Source organism: Lemur catta, chromosome 3 (genome assembly GCF_020740605.2).
Source record: "Lemur catta isolate mLemCat1 chromosome 3, mLemCat1.pri, whole genome shotgun sequence".
In the NCBI taxonomy this organism is placed as follows: Eukaryota; Metazoa; Chordata; class Mammalia; order Primates; family Lemuridae; genus Lemur; species Lemur catta.
In genome coordinates this window covers 30,796,045-30,821,942 of record NC_059130.1, presented here as the reverse complement: position 1 = coordinate 30,821,942, position 25,898 = coordinate 30,796,045, and the positions used below count along the sequence as shown (strand labels likewise).

At 41.4% G+C, this 25,898-nt stretch overlaps 1 protein-coding gene across 1 annotated transcript; it reads left to right on the top strand.

Moving 5' to 3' along the window:
• The first annotated feature begins 611 nt into the window (after positions 1-611).
• On the top strand, positions 612-15,956 carry LOC123634133 (Fc receptor-like protein 2). The gene is made up of 12 exons (XM_045545460.1): positions 612-645; positions 1,609-1,629; positions 5,284-5,541; positions 5,793-6,077; positions 6,953-7,240; positions 7,686-7,964; positions 8,270-8,386; positions 13,452-13,479; positions 13,915-14,000; positions 14,243-14,308; positions 15,601-15,632; positions 15,727-15,956. The coding sequence occupies exons 1-12, from the start codon at positions 615-617 to the stop codon at positions 15,760-15,762; spliced, it is 1,527 nt and encodes a 508-aa protein (XP_045401416.1). The 5' UTR covers positions 612-614; the 3' UTR covers positions 15,763-15,956.
• The last annotated feature ends 9,942 nt before the right edge of the window (positions 15,957-25,898 follow it).

Sequence of the window (25,898 nt, the reverse complement as noted above, 5' to 3'; positions counted from 1 at the left end):
TAGGTGTTAAGTTGTGAGAGTGGAACCCTCATGAAGGGGATTAGTATCCCTTATAAAAGAGGTTGGAGCGAGCTTGTTCATCCCTTTTGCCATGTGAGGACACAGAGAAGGCACTATTTATGAGGAACAGGCTCTCATCAGACATGGAATCTGCTGGCGCCTTGATCTTTTACTTCTCAGGCTCTAGAACTGTGAGCAATAAGTTTATGTTGTTTATAAATTACTCAGTCTAAGGTATTTTTGTTATAGCAGCCCAAATGGACTAAGACATTTGCCTTTACTCAATTGTATAAAAGGGATACTGTTGACTTCAGAAGCTTGCTGAAGATATTAAATAACTTTGTAAGCATATGGTACTTAGAACTGTGTCCAACTCATCAAGACCTGTATATAAGTGTTAGTTATCACTGTAGTGTCAAGATGCAGTTTCTCTGGCATAGAGAGGATTATCTTTAATTCTCTTGGCTACTGCAGGATAAAAGAGAGTGATCAAAGGTTGCTGGGCTCTTCTACTTCCTTTTTTGCTAATTATACAAAACAATTCATCTCCTACTCACAGGCACCAGCTTGTGGCTGAGAGAGCATTTCTCCTCACATAGCTGGATCAGGTCCTCATGCTGCTGTGGTCATTGCTCGTCATCCTAGGTGAGTTCAATAACTTGAATTGGAACTGAGGTGGCAAAAGGATGAGGTCTCCAGTTCCTGAAAAGTCTGGGGTTTTATTAGGGCCCAGGGACCAGTGGGGACGCTCAGGACTGGGCTTCTAGCATAGGCTTCTGGGGCAGATGAAAAGCAGTGGAACGGAGGAAAATCAAACCGCAGCTTGTTCTAATCCTTAATGTTTGAGGCAGGCCACTTTACCACTTGTTGATCATGAATTTCTGTTTTGCTGTCTTAGATCTCATTCAGTAACATTATGTTCTCTTAAATAAAATGTGCCTAATTTCTGAGCTAAATATTGCCTCTCTCCTCCATGAAAACCAATTACTCACACCATCATCTGTAAGATTTGGGCTCAGAAACTGTATTGAGACCCTTTGCTAATGTTCCTCTGTTTAATCATGGGCTCTGAGGAAGATGAGGGCTGCTGCTGGAAAATAAGTTTCCTTGTCTCTACTCTGTAGGCACGAAAATATTTTTATTGGAATAAAAGGGCTTTAATGTGAAATATGGCCTGAGCAAAGGGATTGATTTAGAGTGGGTTCAACTCTCATAGCTCTTGTTCACTATGCATGTTTCTCAGTGAACCCACGGTGACTGCATTGTCATGTAGCAGTGTGTCTACCAGTTGAAAAGCATGGGTGTGAGGGACAGTGGCGGGGAGGGGGAAGGGAAATGAAATGAAGGACAGAATCATGAAGTGTTCAATGTTCCTGTCAATTCTTTTGGTGAAGGGATGGGTTTGCAACTTACCTTGTGGTTCCACAGTGAAGGAGGGTTAAGAGCGTATTTGAGGGAAATTGACTTGTTGGTGATGAGGAACTAGGGGAGTAGAAAGGGAGTAAAAGATGGAAAGAAGTTTTTGAGCAATTTATCAGAGTAACATACATTTCTGGATTATGAGGGCAGGTGCTCTGTGCTAACCTCTGACCTTTGATCCCCTCACAGCTCCAGCCAGTGCACAGGCAGGTGAGTTCTTCTGTCTTTGTTGTTCTCTCCGTCTCTCATACATCAGCCACCCGGCCACCACAGGGTCCCGCAGAAGTGGCCCTAGAAAGAGTGTGCAGAGGTCCAAGTGTACCACCCTCAGAACCACCCACACGTTCTGAGGTCACATGCCTGGGTGACCGGGCCTCACCCAGTCTTCTCCAGGCCCCAGATGCTTGCTCTTTGCTAAAAGCCCAGGTGTAGGAAGGGAAGTAACATTGGAAGGAAGGTTTGCAGACTGGAGAGGAGGCCAATTTAGAGAGAACTGTTTTTCTGCCCATAGGACTATAATCCCTCAATATCGTCTGGCTGAATACTGAATGTTCTCAACCTCTGAAAACAGTTATCCGCAGAGGAAAAATCTCAGGGCTGCAGGGCTACAAACCTCTGCACGGTCAGAATACACATGGGCCATCATTGCTTTTCTAGCTCCAGATCAGGAGTCAGCAAACTTTTTCTGTAAAAGGCCACAGACTAAATAGTTTAGGCTTTTCAGGTGTCTGTCATAACTACCCAGTACTGTCATTGTATCAGGAAAGCCACTACAGACCATATGTAAATGGGCATGGCTGTGTTCCAGAAACACCTTTTTTTTTTTTTTTTTAACCAAAACAGGTGGCTGACCGGCTTACAGGTTATAGTTTGCCAGCCCCTGCTCTAGATTTATTATTTAGTTCTGATTTTTGAACTACTTGACTTACTTTTCTAAAGTCGCAGGACTAAAACTGATTTTATCTCACCCTTTTGATTTAAAGCTGTGCTCGGTAAAGGAAGTCAATGAGAAAAATATTTTATTCTACATGGTGAATCTCCACATGAGCCAAGACTAAATCTAAAGAAAGAGAATTGTTCGCTTGCCTGTCCAAGGGAGCCTGGGCTCTAAGGAACTGTGCTGGGATAAGCAGATCCCTGTCTCTCCTCAAAGGGAAGGGGAAGTCATGGAGACCCGCAGGGGTCCTGGCCTGCAGGGTGTTCAGGAGCACGTCTTGTCTCTCGCATCCATCCTTTCCCATGTGAGGTCCCCAAGCCCGACCTCATGATACGCATCAGCTCCCTTCCTGTCTGGATGGAAATTAGAGGAAACCTCAGTCAGAGCCCAGGTGTTTCGCGCTGTGAGTGGGAACTGTGCCATTACTCAGTCTCAGTGTGATGAGGGGCAGGCTCCTAAAGTGAGTCAGCTGTGGCCACTCCGAGCACAGGGCAACGACCAGTCTACTTTCCTTCCTCTCCTTGGTCAAGAGCTGCTCAGAAAGTTGGGATGGGAATGTGCTCCAGAACTTTGAGATCTCTCCTTTTAAAAAAAGAATAAAAGGGAACTTAGTTCAGTGTGAGGTAGTAAAAAGAACAGGAGTTACATCACCTGAAAGACGAGACTCAAATCATGGCTTTGCTATATACCTGCTGTGCGGGCTGGGAGGTCGCTTGGCCTCTGAACCCTGTTTCTGGATGAAGACTGTACAAGTGGTTTAAAAGTCGGCTTAATTGCAAGTCCCACAGCAGAGTTCCCATGGGATCTAGCCTCTATCTGTGAAGGAGGGCAAAAATCTTGAATTGGTTGTTTCTGCAACCTACTTTCTAATTTCATTAGAAAACAGATCATCAGCTGGGCAGGGAGGCTCATGCCTGTAATCCTAGCACTCTGGGAGGCCAAGGTGGGAGGGGTGCTTTAGCTCAGGAGTTTAAGACCAACCAGCCTGAGCAACAGCGAGACCCTGTCACTACTAAAAGTAGAAAAAATTAGCTGGGCATGGTGTTGCACTCCTGTAGTCCCAGCTACTCGGGAGGCTGAGGCAGGAGGATTGATTGAGCCCAGGAGTTTGAGGTTGCTGTGAGCTAGGCTGATGCCACGGCATTCTAGCTTGGGCAACAGAGTGAGACTCTGTCTCAAAAAAAAAAAAAATTGGATATCAGACTGGGATGGGGGGTGGGGGGAGGGGATGGGTGTATGCCTACATGACGAGTGCGTTGCACACCCTCTGGGGAATGGTCATGCTTGAAGGTGCAGACCCGGGGAGGTGGGGGGGAAGGGGATGGAGGTATGACTACATGATGAGTACCAGGCACACTGTCTGGAGAATGAGAACAGACGCGCTTGGGACTCTGACTCGGGGGGATGTGCGGGACATGGACAATGTATATGACCTAAACTTATGTACCCCCATGATGAGCTGAAATTAAAAAAAAAAAAAAGGAAGGAAGGAAGAAGAAAGAAAGAAAGAAAGAAGGAAAGAAAGGAAGAAAGAAGGAAAGAAAGAAAATGGATTCCCCACCACCACCACCAAATGTCCAACAGGTCATTCTGATCCTCCTAAAACAACCAGTAGCAAACTATACATTTTTCCAAATATTACAATTCCAATTCCACAAGTCACTTGTGCTATTTGGGCTCGGGCTCTGCAGTGGTATTTTATGAGCCATCACATCTCTTACTTGATGGATCTTCCTTCCACTACACATCCAAATCTGACAATCATGGTACAATTGAATAGTGATAGGGAGAAGATTTTTATTTGAGTACAACATAGTTCCTCACCTTGAGGTCAAAATCCTCAACTATAATCCTAAAATATAATGGCAATGTCATAAACACAGAACATAATCTGTACCATAAATAAGTAAACTGATGGGGTAGAAAGCAGGGAACCTGTGGCCGATCTAAGGAAAGCAGCCTCTGGGGAGGACATTTGTCATAGGCAGTGACTTTTTTCTCAAAATGATCAGCCTCTAGGAACCAAGCCTTGGATTAAAAATAATCTCTATTTTGTTGTACATTGAATGATGGGGAAAATTTTCTGAAAGCATTCAAGTGGACAGTTCTGAGCATTAAAGATATTGGACCTTATTCCAGTAACTGACTTATCTCTCAGTAATCCAGACCACTTGGGGGTTTCCTCTGGTGAAGCAAGAAGAAGGGATGGGACTGAATTCACAAGACAGTGCAGAGCTCTGAGGGCTGGATGAAAGCACAGGAGATGGGAAAGCAAAGTGCCCACTGAGGACAAGGGTCCCCCATGTGATGTCACCAGTGGAGAGAGCTAAGGGTAACGGGCCTTAGCAGAGCACTCCGTGATGCGTGTAAAAAGTTATGTTTACCTTGATGCCCTCTTCAATAGACTGAAAGTTTGTGTCCCCTCAAATTCACATGTGGAAACCCTAATCCCAGTGTGATGGTATTTGGAGGTGGGGCCTTTGGGAGGTGATCATGAGGGTGGAGCCCTCATGAATGGGATTAGTGCTCTTAGAAGAAGAGGGCAGTGAGCCAGCTAGTTCTTTCTGTGCCATGTGGGGATACAGTAAAAAGTCTGCAGTCTGCAACCTGGAAGAGGGCCCTTCTAGGACTCCGACAATGCTGGCACTCTGACCTCAGACCTCCAACCTCCAGAACTGTGAGGAATAAATTTCTGTTGTTGATAAGCCACCCAGTTTACGGAATTGTGTTATAGCAGCCCGAGCTAAGATACCTACTCAGGAAACATGGAATGTAACCATCAGTAATTAAGGCACAGGTTGGAACCTCCATCTTATCTAAAGATGTGGAGGCTGTGCCTCTGAGAGCACCTGACTGCAAAGGAAGCAGGTCAGGCATCTGGGTTCTCTGCAGAAATGGTAAATCCAGTTTCCCTCCCTCTTTTGCAGATGGGCTGACTCTCCTGGCGCCCTCTTCTGTCTTTGAAGGAGACAGAATAGTTCTGTCATGCCAGGAAGAAAAGAAGCGGAAAATAAAGACGATTACTTACTACAAGGATGAAACAGAGTTACTTTCTTTAAAAAAATTCTCAAATTTCCCTATTCAAAGGGCAAATTTTAGTGACAGTGGCAACTATCACTGTACTGCTACTGTAGGACTCTGGTCATGGAAAGAAACTTCACAAACAGTCAATATCAAAGTCCAAGGTAAAACCTTTACTCTTGTGGGCTGGGCTGGACAGGAGACTGTGGTGGCAGAGCAGGATGGGTACCTGGTAGGTGAAAGCTGCCCACTGGCCAAATGTGGACTGGAGTGCTTGTGGTTGGACCAGCAAGGGAGCCGTGATGGCTGAGATGTGTCTGGCCCTGAATGTCCTGGGGTTGCTTCTCTCCAGGGACTTTTCAGCAGGAACCCTGGATCTCACTGCTCTGGGTAATGTTGTGATCCTTCTCTTTAGAGCTGTTTCGACATCCTGTGCTGACAGCCAGCTCCTTCCAGCCCACTGAGGGAGGTCCATTGACCCTGACCTGTGAGACTCGGCTCCCTCCACAGAAGTCAGGGGTCCGGCTCCAGTTCCGCTTCTTCAGAGATGACCAGGCCCTGGGATCAGGCTGGAGCAGATCCGCAGAGCTCCATATCCCTGCAATGAAAACTGAAGACTCAGGGTCTTACCGGTGTGAGGCAGAGACTCTGATGTCCAGGATCAGAAAATGGAGCCCCCAATCCCAGATTCATGTGCAGAGTAAGTATCCATGGGGCTGAGCCTGGGAGGAAGAGAGAAGTGCTGTGGCTTGAGCGGGACTGCTGGGCTTTTTGTTTCTTTGTGCAACTCTTGTCCTTGAGGAAAGTGGGAATTGGGCTGGAGAAACTCTTAGATTACTCCTGGCATCTCTCTTCAAGAGAAAAAGAAATAGATTAAGCTCCTTATAAGCCTTTTCTCTTTTATCAGTTAAGTAACATTCATTGATTAAGTCTTCATTGATCCCTGACTGTGTGCATTTAGCAGTGGGCTGGGTACTTTGAAAGGCAAGGCATGGGCTCTCCGCATGGCTCCGCATGCTCTGACTGCAACATAGATTGGACTAGGAGGCAGCGTGGTTCTACAGCATACAGAGCTAAATGCAGCATCAGAGAAAGCAGAGCGAACACAGTGGGCAGAGGAGACATACTGATTTGGTTCAGCCTCAGAACTGGGAATGACAGAGGAATTGTAACTGGGATTGCTCCTAGGAACAATGCCTTTTCTGAGATAGGACCGATGCTACCAGTGTCCATCTTCGTTCTGTCCAAAAGGCATCAGTCTGCACAGTGACTCATCAAAAATGAAAAAATTAAAGTTTCCTGTCTCATGGAGTGGATCATCTATCACAAATTCTTAAATGATCTCTACCCATGAAATTAGCAAGGATCAGGGTGAGAATATAGAAGTATCTGTATCCACATTCTTAAAAAAAAAAAATTGTCATGGATTCCCTACCTCTATAGGAATACTCATAATGGGTTACATGTACAATCCCCATATTCCCATTGCTTGCATTAGAGAGTAGACTCAGTTTTCCCCCATTGCCAGAGTTTCCCATAGTCAGGATTCTCATCTGTTATCTTATATCCATCTAGGAATCCCCATCTCTAATGTAAGCTTGGAGACCCAGGTCCCCGGGGGACAGGTGATTGAAGGAGGAAAGCTAGACCTGCTCTGCTCGGTGGCTGAGGGCACGGGAGACATCACATTCTCCTGGCACAGAGAGGCCACAGGACCCAGTCTGGGAAAGAAGACCCAGCGTTCTCTGACAGCAGAGCTGGACATCCTGGCTGTGAGGGAGAGTGATGCTGGTGGATATTACTGTACAGCTGACAATGGCCATGAGCCCATCCAGAGCAAGCTGTTGAATATCCTTGTGAGAAGTGAGTTACATTCTCATTCATCTCCACCAGAAATTCTGAAATCAAAGTCACTGTACCCAGGAGTCATGAGGAATTCCAGGAGGTCCTGGGGCTCAGTGCTGGGGAGAATTAAAAGCAATTTGTAACTGAGCTATCCTTGCAAGTTAAGCTGCTGACGTCTTTCTTTTTGTAGAACTATAAAGAAGGCTCGATTGGTGTAAGAAAAAAATCAGATGCAAACAACAATGACTGCATCTTTAGATAGTACCCCAGCATTGATATTCCCCCCAAAGTTTTAAATACATTGTTGAAAAAATTACCTCTCATTGTTCTAGTGGAGATGTGAAAATGAAAGGAATACACAATGCCCAAGGGTCCAGACCCTTTGCTGAGATCTTAGAGTGGGAATTTGTGAGTCTATTGCAGCATCACAGATTCTCTCTGATAGCCCCTCTCTGTCTGTCAGTTCCAGTGTCCAGCCCTGTCCTCACCATCACAGCTCCCAGGGCCCCGGCTATGGTGGGGGACGTGGTGGAGCTCCACTGTGAGGCCCTGAGAGGCTCTCCTCCGATCGTGTACCAGTTTTATGATAAGGATGTCAGCCTGGGGAACAGCTCAGCCCCCTCTGGAGGAGGAGTGTCCTTCAACCTCTCTCTGACTGCAGAATATTCTGGAAATTACTCTTGTGAGGCTGACAATGGCCTAGGGGCCCAGCGCAGTGAGGTGGTGACACTCTCCATCTCAGGTGTGTTGGTGGTATCTGCATACAGAGTATGATGATCAATGGCTCTGTCCCACTAGTCTTTATTGGTACCATATTGGGGTTTCAGAAGATGGGAGGTGTCCTGGAGATGTCTGGTGTTGAGGGGGAGGTGGGGAAGGTGATCCCAGTGTCTAGCTGCTTTTCTTTTCTCCACACTAACCTGAAGCATACAGAGTATACATAAATGACTTCTTACATGAATTTGTATTTACCATTCCCACACAGTATTGATAAGAAGGGCCCAAGTCTTTACCCTCTGGGACTGAAGCACTGGTTTCTTCCCTTAGAGGCCGATGGCTGTAGAGGAGACCTTGTCATAGCCAGAGCTCTTGGGGGACTGTTTGGTGTCCTTGCTTTCACTGGTGGTGTTGTACTGTTTTATCACTGGTCCCACAAGATATCAGGTTGGTATCTACTATTTGTTGTGTTTTCCCTATTTTGCTACGACCTTTTCCACCAGTGATATAGATTAGATTTGCAAGGTCAAAAAAGGAGACAGAAAAGAAAACCTTCCAAAATCCAATAATTTCTTCCTACGCTGCCCATTCCATGCATAGGCAATGTTACCATACTACTATTTTACAATATGTCATTGTCCCCTGTGTGCAATCACTTGAGATTAAAATATTAACACATTCCTCCATGCTTGACTTTTAAATTAAAAAGTTTAATTATTAAATGTCCTTTAATAATTTTCAGTAGACAGTTTATACATAATGGAGTAAAATGTACTAAGGGGCTATATTTAAATGAACTAAAATCAGTTGAATATAATCTTTCTTCTTTTATTTATCCATTTCCTGTTAGTTACCCTACTCATGACAAGAGCACTGACTCCTCTTTGAATTCTTGTATCCATTCTATGGATCACAAGGAGGTATCTCCACCCACATGTCTGGTGGTCAAGGATGGCTCTAGGGCGGGATCTAGACTGTCAACAAAAGCACATACACATAGACTCTCGATGTGGCCTGGATGACCTTAAGGTCACAGCACAAAGACCTCAAGGGAGTAGACTTTTGACATGTTGGCTCAGGCTCCAAAAGCAAATGTGATAGTGAATCTGCAATACCTTTTATCAACCAATTTTAAAATTGTGATGTAGTGTCACTTCCAGCAAAATTTTGTTGTGTCCTTGTGCTTCACAAGCCTGCTCAGATATGAAGGGAAAGAGCGAAGGCTGCACCTTTAAATGGGAGAACTGTCCAAGAATTTGCAACCATATTTTTTAAAATTTTCGTACACACTTTCATGAGTTCCAATCCATGTCCCCAAACCCCACAAGACTCTCAAAAGCAGAAGCCCCCAGTCCGTCCTCTTCAGAACCAGCAAATGCCCCATGGGACAAGTGATTCCAGAAGCCAGGTATATCTCCCCAACCCTCTCTCCTCTCTTGTCTCAGTGATTCCTCACTTTGTTATTGCCTCTTCAATGCCTAGAAATAGACTTTTAGAAATATTTTGTCCAGAATTTCTAGTTGTCCTTAGGAGAAGGGTCTGTTGAATTTCTTTGTTAACCATTACTGGAGGCTTAAAGCCATCTGCATTTTATAACCAACACTTTCTTAATGCTGCTGTGTTTTTGGCATTTTCAGTCTGACTACATCTTTTTGTAATATATTATTTTCAAGGTCAAGAATTTAGAGAATTTCTCTGAGTGATTTCTCACACTCATCTCTATTAATATTCTACCAGTCAAAAAAAGTTGTTGGTGACCAACTATTGGGTCGATTATTGTATGGCAAGTTTATGTATATTATCTGTAATTAATATGTTATTTTTAGGTGTGTATTGTCCATGTTTAACAACCTTGGGAAAATTAAGTAGTCCACCATACTCACTCGGCCAGTAGGGGGCAGAGCAAAGACCAGACTCCATATTGGCCTGACTAACACGCCTCAAGCCTAACTTTGTTGCACATCCTCGCTTTATTCACCTCTCATAAGTTTCATATTTCAGTATTTAAACTATCAGGTAAGAGCAAGAATGGGGTACATCAGAATATCAATAATAACTTTTACACTCTTGCAACATGCTTTCTTACACTTACCTACTTCTATCAAATGAAAGAAATTTTAGAAATTAATCAATTAACTTTTTCCCATACAGTAAATATTTAAGCCAGTATTTTCAAGTCCAGTAGAAGTTGTTCTATTTTTTTAAACAGACAATCTAAGACTAAGGAATTGTGATATTACACCAAATGGATCCCTCCCTGCTGCTCTATCCCCAAAATAACTTTCACAGGCCCTCATTTCTTTCTAGAACCTCCTGCCTCATCTTTGCTCTTTCGGGGATGAGATGGTCTTTCGGGTAACCAGCTCTGCTCTGTTTTCTCACCCACAAAATAAGAAAATAAAGTCACCTCAGAGCTACACCATGATACACCTAGGCTATCTTCAACTGTTCTAGATTTACAAAAGAGAATAGTTGTTCTTTTCTATGAAGAGAGTATAGGGTGCCTATATTGGTCTACTGGGGCTGCCATAACAAAATACCACAGACTGGGTGACTTAAACAACAGAAATTAATTTTCTCATAGTTCTGGAGGCTAGGAAGTCCAACATTCAGATGCCAGCATGATAGGTTTCATTCTGAAGCCTCTTCTCTTATCTTGCAGTCAGCTGCCATCTTGCTGTGTGCTTACATGACTTCTTGTGCGCATGCAGAGAGAAGGAATAAGTTCTCTGGTGTTGCTTCTTATAAGGACATTGATCCTATTGTATCAGGGTCCCACCCTTATAACTTCACTTAAATTTAATTCCTTCTGTAAAAGCCCTGTTTCCAAATATGGTCACAATGGGTATTAGGGCTTCAATATATGGATTTTGGGGGGATATATTCAGTCCATAATGTGCCCAAAAGAGGGCAAGTGCCGATATAAAAACACTTTTCAATCCTCCTAATGTGTTACTTTTGTTATTGTCCCATTGGCCAAAATAAGTCACATGATCATGCCCACATGCATTGCTTTGCAATGTGATACAGACTATCAGCTTACTCCTATACAATTTTATGCAAACAAAACAAAAACAATAACAGCAAAATAAAAGCATAGTTCCTCCAAAGAGTCCCTGTTCAGTATCAGTGTGTTTGGTCCCATGTAATGATGATTAAAAGCTCTCTGAATCCATAAGTTAAAGCACTCACTTCCCACTGCCCACCTCAGGTCCTACTCAGGCCAGACTTCTGCAGTGTGAAAAGGGGCCCTGGTCTGATGTTTCTGTTTTCCTCAACTCAATTCTGCTTTTGAAGCCTCCATGGTTGGTTTTGATTACCTCTGGCTCCAAAAAAGCTGACTTCCCAGAATTGATGGGTTGAGCAAATCAGTTCCTATTTGGGGTATGTGTTTATGGGTTCTCCAGAGCCTCCCAAATGGAACATTGGCTACTCTTCTTGTGATACAGGTGATTCATTTTTCTCCTGCTGGGCCCTTAACATCTCTCCTCAGTTCCTGGGAATCCATGGCCTCCTTCCCCTTCACCTCCGCCTTCACTTTGGAACCTCCTTACCCTTCTAGGCAGTCCTCTCGGCCAGCTTTTGAAGTGGCTTTAAGCTGGCTCTCTCTTCCACAGGGCTCATATCTAGTCTACAAGAAACACTCACACACACTTGCACCAACTTGTATATGTGCAGCTCCTGCTCAGGCAGATGGCCCCAGACTCTCTCCTTAAGATTCTTCAGGCATGCGTCCACGCTTGGTACCTTCCCCCTGACCAAGATGGCCTTAGTGTTCTTCTCAGCTTGACTATAAGTCCTCACCTCCATTTCTTAGAGCATTACTTTGGAAAACTTATAATTATAAATTCTTTCTCTACCTCTTTAAGATACAAATCTTCTCCCAGCCTCTTGCCAGTTTTACAGTCCAGGAATGTCCACCTCAAGGAGTTGGGAGCCATCCCTATGGAATGTAATCATCTAGATAGACCATGTCTATCTCCTGTACTGTAATCTCCCAATTTTGCTTTCTAATACTAGAATTCTGATATTGTCTTTGTTATTTGCTCCCTTTTGTTTTTGTTAGCCTTATTCTTTTGAACATGTTAGATATTTAATTGTCTTTCCTTTTTCTTATATATTTAAATATATTTTCACATATATATTCAATTGTTTAAAACTTGCTTCCCTTAAATTTATATTATGGGCATATGTAGATTTTTTTCATAGTTTTGTTATGAATTACCAGTTCCATTGTGATCAGAGAATATTATTTGTGCCATATCTACTTTTTGGAATGTTTTTGAGGGTTTTTTTGTGAATCAATATATCTTCAATTTTTGTTATTCAGACTGCTTAGATAGTAGGCTAAAGTTCATTTTAAAGTAATTTCTTCAAGAAGAAGTTGTTAGAAACATATACCCTGATTTCATACATGTTTGAATATATGTGCCTCTTTTTTTTATGCTTGAATGACAATTTGTCTTGGTAGAAAATTCTGAAGTCATTCCATTTTCTGAAAACTAAACAAGAAAATTATAAAGTTTTCCTTCTCCTTGGGAAACTAAGGTTAATTTTCTAGCACTGTTTTCTCAAAAACCTAATAAAGTTGGAATATTGGCTATGTTACTAGCAGTATTTTTTCCTGATTGGTATACTGCATCTAAACTGGGAGCGCTCTGACCAGGGTTATAAATGTTTGTTGGGAAGCACAAATGGGGTATCCACGAGTGCAATGTAATTCTTGAAATTGAGCATGTCTCTCATAGTGGTGACCTCTAGAAGGTATACTCCTACACTCATGCATGTTACAGAAGTATTGATTTCTAAGAAGCATAAGGCTTTTGAGCCAGGGTTGCCCCATACTCATCTATGTGGCCTTGTTTCCTGAGCTATTAATTGGAGGACTGGACAATATCTCCCGGACCGCTGTGAGGACTCCCTCTGAAGATACACCCAACACATCTATGGTGATATGCTGTGTGTCTTGTTCTACAACTCTCTGCAATGCTAATGGTGCAGGAGATAGCCTAGTGTGCCTTATAAATGCTATTAATACTATCATGCCTAACCCAAAGACCACTGCTATTGACCAGGTATTGCAAATATCAAAACATTTAAAAAATTAAGCATGGTCATGTAAAGTCTAAAACAGAAGAATAGTAAGGTATAATTAGAGCCATGAACAGTTAAAGTATATTATATTTTATAGTAACTAAAACAGCATTGTACAAGTGCATGAATAGACAAAGAGAAAATAGAACAGAATAATAAATCCAGAAACAGTGATCAGTGTATGCAGGGTTTGCCATTTGAAGTTGCATTTCAAACCAGTGGAGAAAACATGAGTGGATTGTTCTATTAATAACTAATAGTGTTGGAATAAATAAGTAGCCATTTGGATGGAATAGAATTGGATTACTATTTTATATCTTATATCTCACCAGCTGATGATACATTGTTAAGTCATATAAACACGTTAAGAGATAAAGCTTCCTCCCCTGAAATGAATGTTCCTTTATCTGCTTTCTAGGAAAAAGTTCTGCTACTAATACACCCAGGTGAGAACTCTTCCTAATGAAAATTTCAACTCCAGAGGGCTCCTTCATTCACAGTTTTAAACACCTATGTCTACTCTGTTTGTAGATAGGGATCAAGGCTTTTGATTATGTAGTGCTTTTCTATAATACTGATGTCTCTACTTTATTACATTTATGCTACCAGAGCACTTTTTTTAGGATGGTCCACATGACTCTAGGGGAATGAATCTGGGGCAATATCATTGTCTTATTTATAACTTTTGAAAAATCCAGAGATGAAGAACAGACCATTTTGACCAGGTCAGAGAAGATAGTCTATAACACAAAGGGCCATGACTCACCTAAGCAGAGAGTCATGCCTGCCTGGCTTCTACTCCCTCTCTCCTCAGTCTTTCTCCTCTTTCTTCCCACTCACTGCCCTGGGGATTATCATGCAGTTAGTTCACTTTCTCACAGAGGTGTTTCCAGCCCAAACCCTCAAGCATCCACCCAGCCCAGCCCACTCTTCGCCATGGAGGACCTGCAGCCAGAGTATGTCAATGGTGAGTCTCCGCACAAGGAGGAGATCTAGGGCTGAGGTGGGAAGGGGAGAGGGGGCAGGAGAACAGACCATGAGATGGACTATGCCCCAACCCCTGAAACTCAGTCACTCTCAATAAATAAATCTTGAATCATGATGGGGTTGGGAGGAACAACATAGTCAAGCAGCAAGGGACTGGGAAGATGTGTATGAAGTTTGATCCCTTGGCCACGAACATCTGTGAACTCTTGTCTCTCTCTGCAGTGGGCTCTGTAGGTGTGGATGTGATTTATTCCGAGGTCATGGGCTTTCGGCAGCCAGAAGACTCAGGTGAGAAACTGCAAAGTGGTTCTTGTCAGAAGCATCTTCCCAGGAGAGTAATGCATTGTGTGTAATAGAGGCTTCAATACATCACTTGTCCTTGATATGAAATATGTAGATCCAAAAGGGAACAGGAAATACCTGGAGGTAGGCTCTTGTGGAGAAGGTAAACTAAAAAAAGTGTAGGCAGATGGTTCAATGAATCTTCTTTTGGGTGGGAGTAGATAGTCAGGGAGAAGCTGGGATACAAGGCAAAGGGTGAGAATCAGGCCAGAGTGAGAATATCTAAAGTCCAGGAGGAATTCTCTCAGAAGAAGAGCATCATTGAAGTTTCTCTTTTAAAGGACCTACAGTCTTGGCACAGAATGGGAGAATCACTGAATCAAACAACCTGATATAGAGAATTTTCACTTTGACCTGTACTTGCAGTAACTGAGATGATAATTCTGCAACAGTACAGAGCTGTGTTCTTCAAGCTTCTGCTCCAGTGCCCTTGAAACTGCAACTCTAAAAACTGCCCTTTGGTCTCTGCTCCCAGCTGCCTCTGATGGAGCCAATGGCTGTAGGCAGCTCAGCCAGTTTCCTGGTCAATTGTTATCTGGCTATTCTCTGAGCCTCTGAATCTAGGTCCTCTGCTAGCCTTGCTTAGAGAGGTTCCACTGCAGCTTCCTATAGAGTTGATTGCCCTATCATTCTCCTTCTCTGTTACCAGCCCAGCAGAATCAAACAGTACAATCATCTTCACTGAAAGCTTATCTTTCAAGCCCTCTAGGTGTACATCTGCAGTTAGAGGAGGGAAGGAGATTCAGTCCTACTATGAACACATGGAGAGAAGGGAGAAAGAAGTAGACATCACTAAGCAGCCCTTGCAGCCAGACTCAAATTGTTGTGTGAGTCGGGATCTGTCCTCTCTTATCTGTGCCTCCAATTTTTTTTTTCTATATAGCAAGTTGGTTGGTTATCTGTGGAACACAGGAATAACAAAAAGTGAGCCCCGACAGAATAGTATAATAGTCACAGAAGCCAAGAGGAAAAAAAAATTATAGGACAATAATCCATGGGAAGTTGCATCAGGGAGAGGAAGGGCTTTGTTACTAAGTGTTGGTGGGGGGCTTGGAGAATGAATGGAGTCTTAGACAGACTTCAGAGTAAGCAACATTAAGAGAGGATTTTACAGAAGAACAGGAAAAGATTGAATTCCACACATTAAACATAACAGTTCTATGTCCTGGGGCGTAAAGCCGGGAGTGAGGTCTAAGTAGGAACCCAAGATCTCAGCACTATTAATTTTTCCTCCACAGCAAACACCAGAAGGCCATCTCTGGAGAACAAGGTGAGCCAGACTCCTTGGAAGCTCTCTATTTTTCCTTCCTATACCATGTTCCTTCTTGCTCACTTAAACCCTTACTCTCATCTGTCTCTCCCAGGACTCCCAAGTCATCTACTCTTCTGTGAAGAAATAACAGTTGGAGGAATCAGAGAGAAGATCAGCAACAAGGAAGGGCATCACTAAGGCTTGCCATAAAACTTAATGAAAATGCTCAAGGCTCATCACTTGTCACAGCCAGAATGTACTTCAGGGGCCACCTCATGTCATCATTCTTGTTCTAACCATGTTCCTTCCCTGATATCTTCTTTCACTCATTAAATATTTTTGAACTGCTACTACATCCAGGCACTGCACAAAATAATTATTTCTGCTATCTTCTCTTAAGCAATCAATATGCAAAGAGTTGAGGAAAGAAGAATAAACAAGGGATATAATGTCTCACCTTCACCTACTCTGAGGTGATGACAACAGGATCTATTACTGGGTTGTCCTTTCCCTCCCAAACTGGAACTCATTTGTCTTTTTATCTCCCCCAGAGACCTCAAAGTTTTACATAGGGCCAGGCAAGGTGGCTCAAGCCTGTAACCCTAGCACGTGGGAGGCCGAGGCTGGCGGATTGTTTGAGCTCAGGAGTTCGAGACCAGCCTGAGCAAGAGCGAGACCCCGTCTCTACTAAAAATAGAAAGAAACTATATGGATAGCTAAAAATATATATATAGAAAAAATTAGCCAGGCACGGTGGCACATGCCTGTAGTCCCAGCTACTTGGGAGGCTGAGGCAGGAGGATTGCTTGAGCCCAGGAGTTTGAGGTTGCTGTGAGCTAGGCTGACGCCACGGCACTCTAGCCCAGGCAACACAGTGAGACTCTGTCTCAAAAAAAAAAAAAAAGTTTTACATTGAATTCCCTCTTGCTTTTGTGAGAACATGAGGATTAAGTCTGTAGGAGTAAACAGCAGCCTGAGTTAGTGTGCCAGGTTATTAAGTATGAAACGTCCTATTTCCTTACATACTGTTTGACAGTTGAGATATGTGACATTTCACTTTGACCATTGTTATTTATTTTTATTGTGAAGGTACATCTCAGTCTTTCCAAAACAAATTTTTTCTTGTGATTATCTTTCAAAATTTTTTAGAGCAATTTTTGTGAAATCATAGATAAGTCAAAAATTCATGTTATTTTAGAATATGAGTTTGGTTGTGGAACCAATGCAGTGCAAACAGCTTGAAATATCAACAACGTGTGTGGGAAGGATTGACCTGAGACCAAGGTGGATAATGATGAACTGAAAGCTGTAGTGGAAGCGAATCCATCTCAACCTATGCGTGAATTAGCAGCAAGGTTTGAAGTTCCTATTCCAACAATATTGGGCCATTTGAAACAAATTGGCAAGGTAAAGAAGCTGGATAGATGGGTACTGCATGAATTAAAATAGCGTCAGAAGAGAAATCATCTCAAAGCTTGCCGTTCTTTGCTGTTGCAACATAAAGGTGGACCATTTCTACACCATATTGTTATGTGTGATGGAAAATGGATTCTTTGTGACAGTTGTAAGCATTCAGCACAACGGTTGGATAAAGATGAAGTGCAGAAACACAGTCCAAGACTGAATATTCACCAAAAAAAGCTAATGGTGTCTGTTCGGTGGTCCAGCACTGGTATTATCCACTACAGTTTCATGAAACCTGGTCAATCAAATACAGTAGATGTCTACTGCAACGAGTTGGATGAAACAATGAGGATGCTTATGATTAAGCAGCTGAGATTGGTCAATAGAAACAGGCCAATCTTCTTGCAAGACAACACTCAACCACATGTCACACAAACAACGCTGCTCAAACTACAGCAGCTGGACTTGGAAAATCTCTGTTATCCACCATATTCACCAGACTTTGCACCAACTGACTACCACTTCTTCCAGGCTTTGACCACTTCTTGCAAGGAAAAATATTAATTGTCAACAAGCTGTGGAAAACACCTTTCACAATTTCATTGCCACTCGCTCTCCAGGCTTCTTCACTGCTGGATAAACAAGCCACTGGTTCAGATGTCAAAACTGTGTGGATCGTTTAGGCGCATATTTTGATTAAATGTTCTGTTTCCTGTTTGAGATATAATAAACTACACTTTTGATTTGAAATCGGACACTTCATATTTAATGACCTAACATTGTCCAGGCTCTTCAATGTTCAATTTTACATCAGTTTAAATGTTTTAGGTTGATTGACACCATAGTGTAGGAAGTAAGAGCATAGCTTTTTACTGCCTGTGGTGGTGTCCCAACTCCATCCCCTAATTGTGTGGTCTTGAGCAAACTAGTTAACCTCCCCTTCCCTCAGTTTCTTCACCTTTATTAATGGGGATAACTCATAGGGTAATTATGAGGATTTAATAGATATTTGTAAATTGCCTAGCACAGTTTCTGACATATAGGTAGCACTATGTAAATGTTCATTACATAAAATATGCATAATTATCACTCAGCCTTCACACTCAGTACTAAGAAAGTTGAAAAAAATCTGAGTAATGAGTATCTCTAATCACACGACTGTCAAAGGCACTATCAGAATTTGCACTACAATATGTCTTTTACAAATTTTTTTTATTTTTAATTATTAAGGGTACATAATAGTTGTATATATTTATAGGGTACATGTGATGTTTTAATACAGGCATACAGTGTATATTAATCAAATCAGGGTAGTTGAGGTATCTATCACTTCATGCATTTGTCATTTTTTTTGTTAGAAACATTCTAATTCCACTTTTAGTTATTTTAAAGTACACCCTAACTTATTGTTGATTATAGTGACTTTGTTGTGCTATCAAATATTGTTCTATCTATCTATATTTTTGCATCCATTAGCCATGGGTGTGCAGATATCTTTTTGATATACCCTCTTTTGGATATATTCCCAGCAGTGGGATTGCTGGGTCATATGGTTCTATTTTTAGGTTTTTTTTTTTTTTTTTTTTTGAGGAACTGCCATACCATTCTCCATAGTGGTTGTACTAATTAGTTTCCTACCAACAGTGTACAAAGGTTCTCCTTTCTCCACATCCTTGCCAGCATACGTTATTGCCTGTCTTTCTGATAAAAGCCATTTTATTTTATTTTATTTTATTTTATTTTATTTTATTTTTTATTTATTTATTTTTTTTTTGAGACAGAGTCTCGCTTTGTTGCCCTGGCTAGAGTGAGTGCCGTGGCATCAGCCTAGCTCACAGCAACCTCAAACTCCTGGGCTTAAGCAATCTTTCTGCCTTAGCCTCCCGAGTGGCTGGGACTACAGGCATGCGCCACCATGCCCGGCTTCTATATATATTTTAGTTGGCCAGATAATTTATTTCTATTTTTAGTAGAGATGAGGTCTCCCTCAGGCTGGTCTTGAACTCCTGACCTCGAGCGATCCACCTGCCTCGGCCTCCCAGAGGGCTAGGATTACAGGCATGAGCCACCACGCCCGGCCTAAAAGCCATTTTAACTAGGGTGAGACAATAACTCATTGTAGTTTTGATTTGCATTTCTCTGATGACTAATGGTATTGAGCATTTTTTTCATATTCCTGTAGGCCATTTGTGTGTTGTCTTTTGAGAAATATCTATTCAGATCCTTTGCCCATTTTTTTCTTTTTTATTTCAGCATATTATGAGGGTGCAAATGTTTAGGTTACGTATATTGCCTTTGCCCCACCCGAGTCAGAACTTCAAGCATTTCCATCCCCTAGATGGTGTGCATTGTACCCACTAGGTGTGTATATACCCATCCTGTCCTCCCCCCTCCCATCTGCCTGACACCCGATTAATGTTACTACTATATATGCACTTAAGTGTTGATCAGTTAAAACAAATTTGATGGTGAGTACATGTGGTGCTTGTTTTTCCATTCTTGGGATACTTCACTTAGTAGAATGGGTTCCAGCTCTATCCAGGATAATACAAGAGGTGCTAGATCAACTTGTTTTTGTGGCTGAGTAGAACTCCATGGCATACATATACCACATTTTATTAATCCACTCATGTATTGATGGGCACATGGGTTGTTTCCACATCTTTGCAGTTGTGAATTGTGCTGCTATAAACATTCAAGTGTGGGTGTCTTTTTTTTATAGAGTGTCTTTTGTTCTTTTGGGTAGATGCCCAATAATGGGATTGCTGGATCAAATGGTAGGTCTACTTGTATCTGTTTAAGGTATCTCCATATTGCTTTCCACAGAGGTTGCACTAGTTTGCAGTCCCACCAGCAGTGTATGAGTGTTCCTGTGTCTCTGCAACCACACAAACATTTATTGTTTTGGGACTTTTTGATAAAGGCCATTCTTACTGGAGATAAGTGATATCTCATTGTGGTTTTGATTTGGATTTCCCTGATGATTAGAGATGTTGAGCATTTTTTCATATGTTTATTGGCCATTAGTCTGTCTTCTTTTGAAAAGTTTCCGTTCATGTCCTTTGCCCACTTTTTGATAGTGTTGTTTGATTTTTTTCTTGCTGATTTTCCTGAATTCTAAATAGATTCTAGTTATCAGCCCTTTATCAGATGTGTAACATGCGAATATTTTCGCTCATTCTGTAGGTTGTCTGTTGGCTCTCATGATAGTTTCCTTGGCTGTCCTTTACCCATTTTTAATTGAGTTATTTAATTGTTTTCCTATTGAGTTGTTGGAGCTTCTTATATATTTTAGTTATTAATCCCTTGTCAAATGGGTAGTTTGAAAATATTTTCTCCCATTTTGTGGGTTGTCTTTTCACTTTGTCGATTGTTTCATTTGCTGTGCAGAAGCTTTTTAGCCTGATGTGATCCCATTTGCCCAATTTTGCTTAGTTGCCTGTGCTTTGGGGTATTACTCAAGAAGTCCTTGCCCGGGCCAATGTCCTGAAGCATTTCTTTTAGTATTAACAGTTTTGTAGTTTGGGGTCTTAGATTTAAGTCTTTAATGCATTTTGACTGACTTGAGCATTATACATGGTAACCATGTAACGAAAACATTTATACCCCCTTTATATTTTTATTTGTTTTTATTTTTTTATTTTTATTTATTTATTTATTTATTTTTTTATTTTTTTAGATAGAGTCTTGCTCTGTTCCCTGGGCTAGAGTGCCAGGTGGGCATCAGCCTAGCTCACAGCAACCTCAAACTTCTGGGCTCAAGCAATCCTCCTGCCTCAGCCTCCCAAGTAGCTGGGACTACAGGCATGTGCCACCATGCCTGGCTGGTTTTTTCTATTTTTAGTAGAGATGGGGTCTCGCTTTTGCTCAGGCTGGTCTCGTACTCCTGAGTTTAAGCGATCTTCCCGCCTTGGCTTCCCAAAGTGCTAGGATTACAGGCATGATCCATCACGCCTGGCCTATATTTTGAAATAAAGAATAAATCTTAGTACCCATAAGCCAGAATATTTTCTATACTTGTGCTCACATGTACATAAATATGCAATTTTATAGGAATGACAGTAATCTGAGTTTTATTTTACTAGTTTTTTTTATGTTTTAATGCCATTAAATATTGTTCTAATATATTTGCAGTATTGTTTGGTATGTTTGAATATATAGTAACTTGTTTTATGTGAAGGTCTTTGTAGTATTGACAATTACTATGATAAACAATGTTGCAATGAACATCCTTGTGCCTATGTCAACATTTTGGATAGCATTACTAATCTAGAGAAATGAAACCCTGTTTGCTATGCAGAGTCAGTCAATAACTTGGCCACATTTTCCCAGAGATGTCCCAGTGGTTGTGTCAAGGGTCTATAAGCTTACGATACATTACTATCAAGGTAAACAATTAAAACAACCTTATAGAAAAGGGCAACTCTATTTTCTCAGTATACTATATGAAGAAATAAAGACCAAACATTGGAGAAATCTTTTACTTCCTTACTATTATTTATTTATGTATGAATGTATTTATTTATTTATTTAGAGACAGAGTCTTGCTCTGTCACCCAGGCTGGGGTGCAGCAGTGCAATCATAGCTCACTGCAACTTCAAATTCCTGGGCTCAAGCAATCCTCCTGTGTCAGCCTCCCAAATATGTAGGACTACAAGCATGTACCACCATGCCCGGCTAATCTTTTTGTTTGTTTGTTTTCTTAGAGATGGAGTTCTGGTTATGTTGCCCAGGCTGGTCTCAAACTCATGGCCTCAAGCAATCCTCCTGCCTTGGCCTCCCCAAGTCTTGCTTTCTATTTAGACAAAATATTTTGGAAAGAAGTTTCTGACCCCTGCTTCCCGTTAATTTTTGACAGACCCCTTCAGGTCAGTTGCTGAGACAGTCTCCTCTCAAGTAGCTGAATGAGGATGCCTCATGGTGCTGTGGTCATTGCTGCTGGCATTTGGTTAGTTGAACAACTTACAATGGGATCTAGGGCAGCAAGAAAATAGAGACTCCCTTATCCAGAGACCTTTGGGGTTTTCTCAGAACCCAAGTCTCTGGTTAAAGCCTAGCAATCAGGCTGGGTCTCACAATTCAGTCTCCAGAGATATTTGGGAACTGAGAAAATGAGAAGACCTATATTTTTTAAAAAATATAAAAGTGATGCATTTCCATTTCTATTAGGAAAAAACGAAGTCTTTCTTTCCAATGAATTTCTGTTCTGATCTCATAGGAAACTTTATAAATGATGTAATTGGGATTTTTTTTTCAATACCAAACTCTAGTAATACATTTTTTCCTTCTTCCCATACAGAATAAGAACCATTCTTCTTTAAATAACAGATTCAAATTCATAGTAAGCAATGAGACCCCTTGGTAAGATATCATTGCTTAATTAAAGACAAGAGAGGACAAAAACTTTGCCAAGAAACATGATTTCTAGTCAGGCGTGGTGGATCACACATGTAATCCCAGCACTTTGGGAGGCTAGGGAAGGAGGATCACTTGAGGCTGGTAGTTCAAGACCAGTCTGAACAACATAGGGAGACCTCATCTCTACCAAACAAAACAAAACAAACAAAGAAAATCCAACATGATTTCTTTCTCCGTACTTGGTAGACATTCTGTCCATAATTTTAGAATGAAGAAATAGACTCTTAAGCCAAAAGTTGACCTGAAGTTGAGAAAGGGGAACTTGTACATCTTACAAAACATAGGAAGAACTCTCTTCTCTATGTTCTTTCCCTGGCTCTGTGTCTTAAGCTATATTAGGGCCCTGGAGAGGTGGAAGAAGCAGTGAAAGGAATAAATACTGGAGATGCTAAATATCTTGGAAGAGGGAACACTTCTCAGTAATGGGTATTGCATATGTTTGAAACGTCCTTGCATGTGCAAAATGAAGTGTTGTTGGGAAAGGTGTGGATTTGGGGAGATGTGACATATGAGAGAAGAAATTTGAAAGGAAGCAGGGCAAGAGGTTGGGGGTGCAGGGCTGGTGCCAGAATGTCCTCAGAATTACAGATTGACAAAAGGTGAGTGTACTGCTCTGTGATTATTTTTCATTCTTCTCTCTTGCCACTTCAGTCAGTGGACAATTTGGTAAGTGGCCCTGCTGGTCCTTTCTCACAGATTTGGAGTAACACTGTCTTTCTGACCAGCTCAGAGGTGTATAGATGCCGTATCAAGCACATGAGTTTGAGGACTGTCAGATATGCAAATGTTTAGTGGTTGCCTCAGCTCCTGATGCCTCTACATATTTTGCTGCACGGACAGATGCTGTCTGACCTTTTAAAGATCTCCAGTTCTTTACCATCTATACCAGAGGCTCAAAACTGGTAGACTATGACTTGTGTCAGCCTACAGACTTGTTTTGTTTCACTTGCATTTTCTTTTCATTAACTGCCTTACATTTGTGGACAAGACGGCTTCAGGCTCTTACTCCTAAGCTGTACCTTGGAAATACCACACACACAAGAGACAGGTTGGTGTAATTACTCTACTGCCCAGGGGCAGTAGAGTAATTACCAGGGCAGCACTAGAACCCAGCCATTATGGGAAACAGACAGCAATAGGGACAGTGCACTGCTTAGCCCCTGAGAACTCCTGTCTCTCTGCCATCCACAGTGGATTATGGTACCCAATTGGAGCTCTAGAGGTTTTCTGCCTGAGGCTGCTCAACACTCCCTAGACACACCAAATATTGACAAAGCTAAAGAATAGGCAACTACAGATAATAAATATAAAAATTATAATCTTCAAAATAAATATCTGGCAGGTGAATTGATTAGTATGGAGAATAACACTAAAGGAAAGATAGTGAGCTAGAAGATCAGGAAAAGTGCTCCTAAAAATATCAAAAAAGGGCACAGAGATGGAAAGCATAGAAAGGAAGTTAAGAAATATGGATTATGGCAGTAGATGTGTTACTATCTGTATGATGCATGTACTATAGGCAAAAATAAGAGGAGAAAACTTGTGGGAATAAATAATAGCCAAGAATTTTACAAAGTCAGAGTAAGATGAACAATTTCCACATTGAAAATGTTGTAATTTGTTAAGCTGAACAGATAGGACAGACCTTAACACAGTAAGTAAAATTTAGTAATAACAGAGATAAAGGGAAAATTCTGAAATATTCAAGAGCATAAAGTATTATCTATAAATCACAGGGATTAGGTTAACCTCAGACGCCTTAACAATAACACTACATGCAAGAAGACAATGGAAAATATCATTTTCAAAGTGTTACAGGAAAAATGTCAAACCCATAATTTTATATCTATCTAGACTGTTATTTAACTGTGAGAGTGAATAAAGATATTCTCTGATATAACAGGCCTGAAAATTTTAACATACACACATACATACATACACCATTAAACACATTCTTAGAGTAAGTGCTCCAGTGAGAAAAAAAGCAAATATAAGAATATGCCATGAGATATGGAAAGTGAATTTGAGTAAATAAAATAACAAAATTTTATTGTTTAAATAATGACAAAATGTGTAGAAAAAATAAAAATCTATTACTTAAACTCAAGTTTGATAATGTGATTGAAAGATGGGGAGGAAGTTGTTTCTAAGAAATGTAAATGAGTGTTGTTACTCATCTTAGTAAGTTAGTGATTACCACCAGAAATAAGAACAGAATGACTTTCAGAACAGCATAAGGAAAGCAACCTCTAACTAACCCTACTGAGCCTGTTGCTACTGCCTCTGAACAGAAAGTGGCCGTGCCTCCCACGTACGCTGATCTTGACAAATTTGGCAAGGATGTCTTCGGTAAGGGCTATGGATTTGTCTTAATAAAACTTGATTTGAAAAGAAAATTGGAGAATAGACTGGATGTTACAAGCTTGGGCTTGGTCAACACCAAGGCCACCAAAGTGACAAGTAGCCTGGAAACTAAAGACAGATGGACCAAATATGGTCTGACATTTATGGAAAAATGGAACCCTGACAACACATTAGGCACAGAGATTACCCAGGATGATCAGCCTGCACATGGGCGGAAGCTGACCTATGATTCATCCTTTGCACCAAACACTGAGGGAAAATACCAAGACAGAGTACAAGTGGGAATACATCAACTTAGGCTGCGATGTGGATTTTGACATCTCTGGGCCTTCAGTCCAGAGTGGTCTTGTGTTGAGTTATGAGGGCTGGCAGGCTCATAACTGAATTTTGAGATGGAAAAGTCCCAACTGGCCCAGAACAACTTTGTGGCTGGCTACAAGACTGATGAATTCCAGCTTTACACCAATGTGAACGATGGCACAGTGTTTGGTGGTTCAATTTGCCAGAATGTGAACAAGATATTGGAGACCACTGTCAGTCGCACCTGGACAGCAGGAAACAGTAACACTCATTTTGGAAGTATCAGTAGACCCTCATGCCTCCTTCTCTGCTTAGGTGAGCAATTCCAGGAGACAGGTTTAGGATACTTTCAGATTGTAACATCAGGCATCAAGTTAGTTCTGTCAGCTCTGCCTTATGGCAAAAATGTCAATGCTGGTGGCCACAAGCTTGATCTAGGACTACTGGAATTTTAAGCAAAATTGAATATTGTTCAATTGTTTAATTTTAAACTGTTTTACAGCATAGCTACATTCGAAACTTAGTGTACCTTTTAATGTTGTCTATCTAGCATACAAGTAGTTCTAAAATATCATATTAGATTTCTACGTTAAAGAGGATTCAGATTTAGGGTGTTACCCTTTCAGAGGTACAGAAGAAATTCAGTTTGGAAAAAGGTTCTTTCAGCTGTAGACTTGAGGGTAATTGGTGGTACCTCTAGAGATGTCAGGTTTCTTTTTTATCTAGAAATGGCTGCAAGTGGAAGCTGATAATGTTAGGCACTTTGTAAATTTATATTGTGCAAATGAGTAAAATTG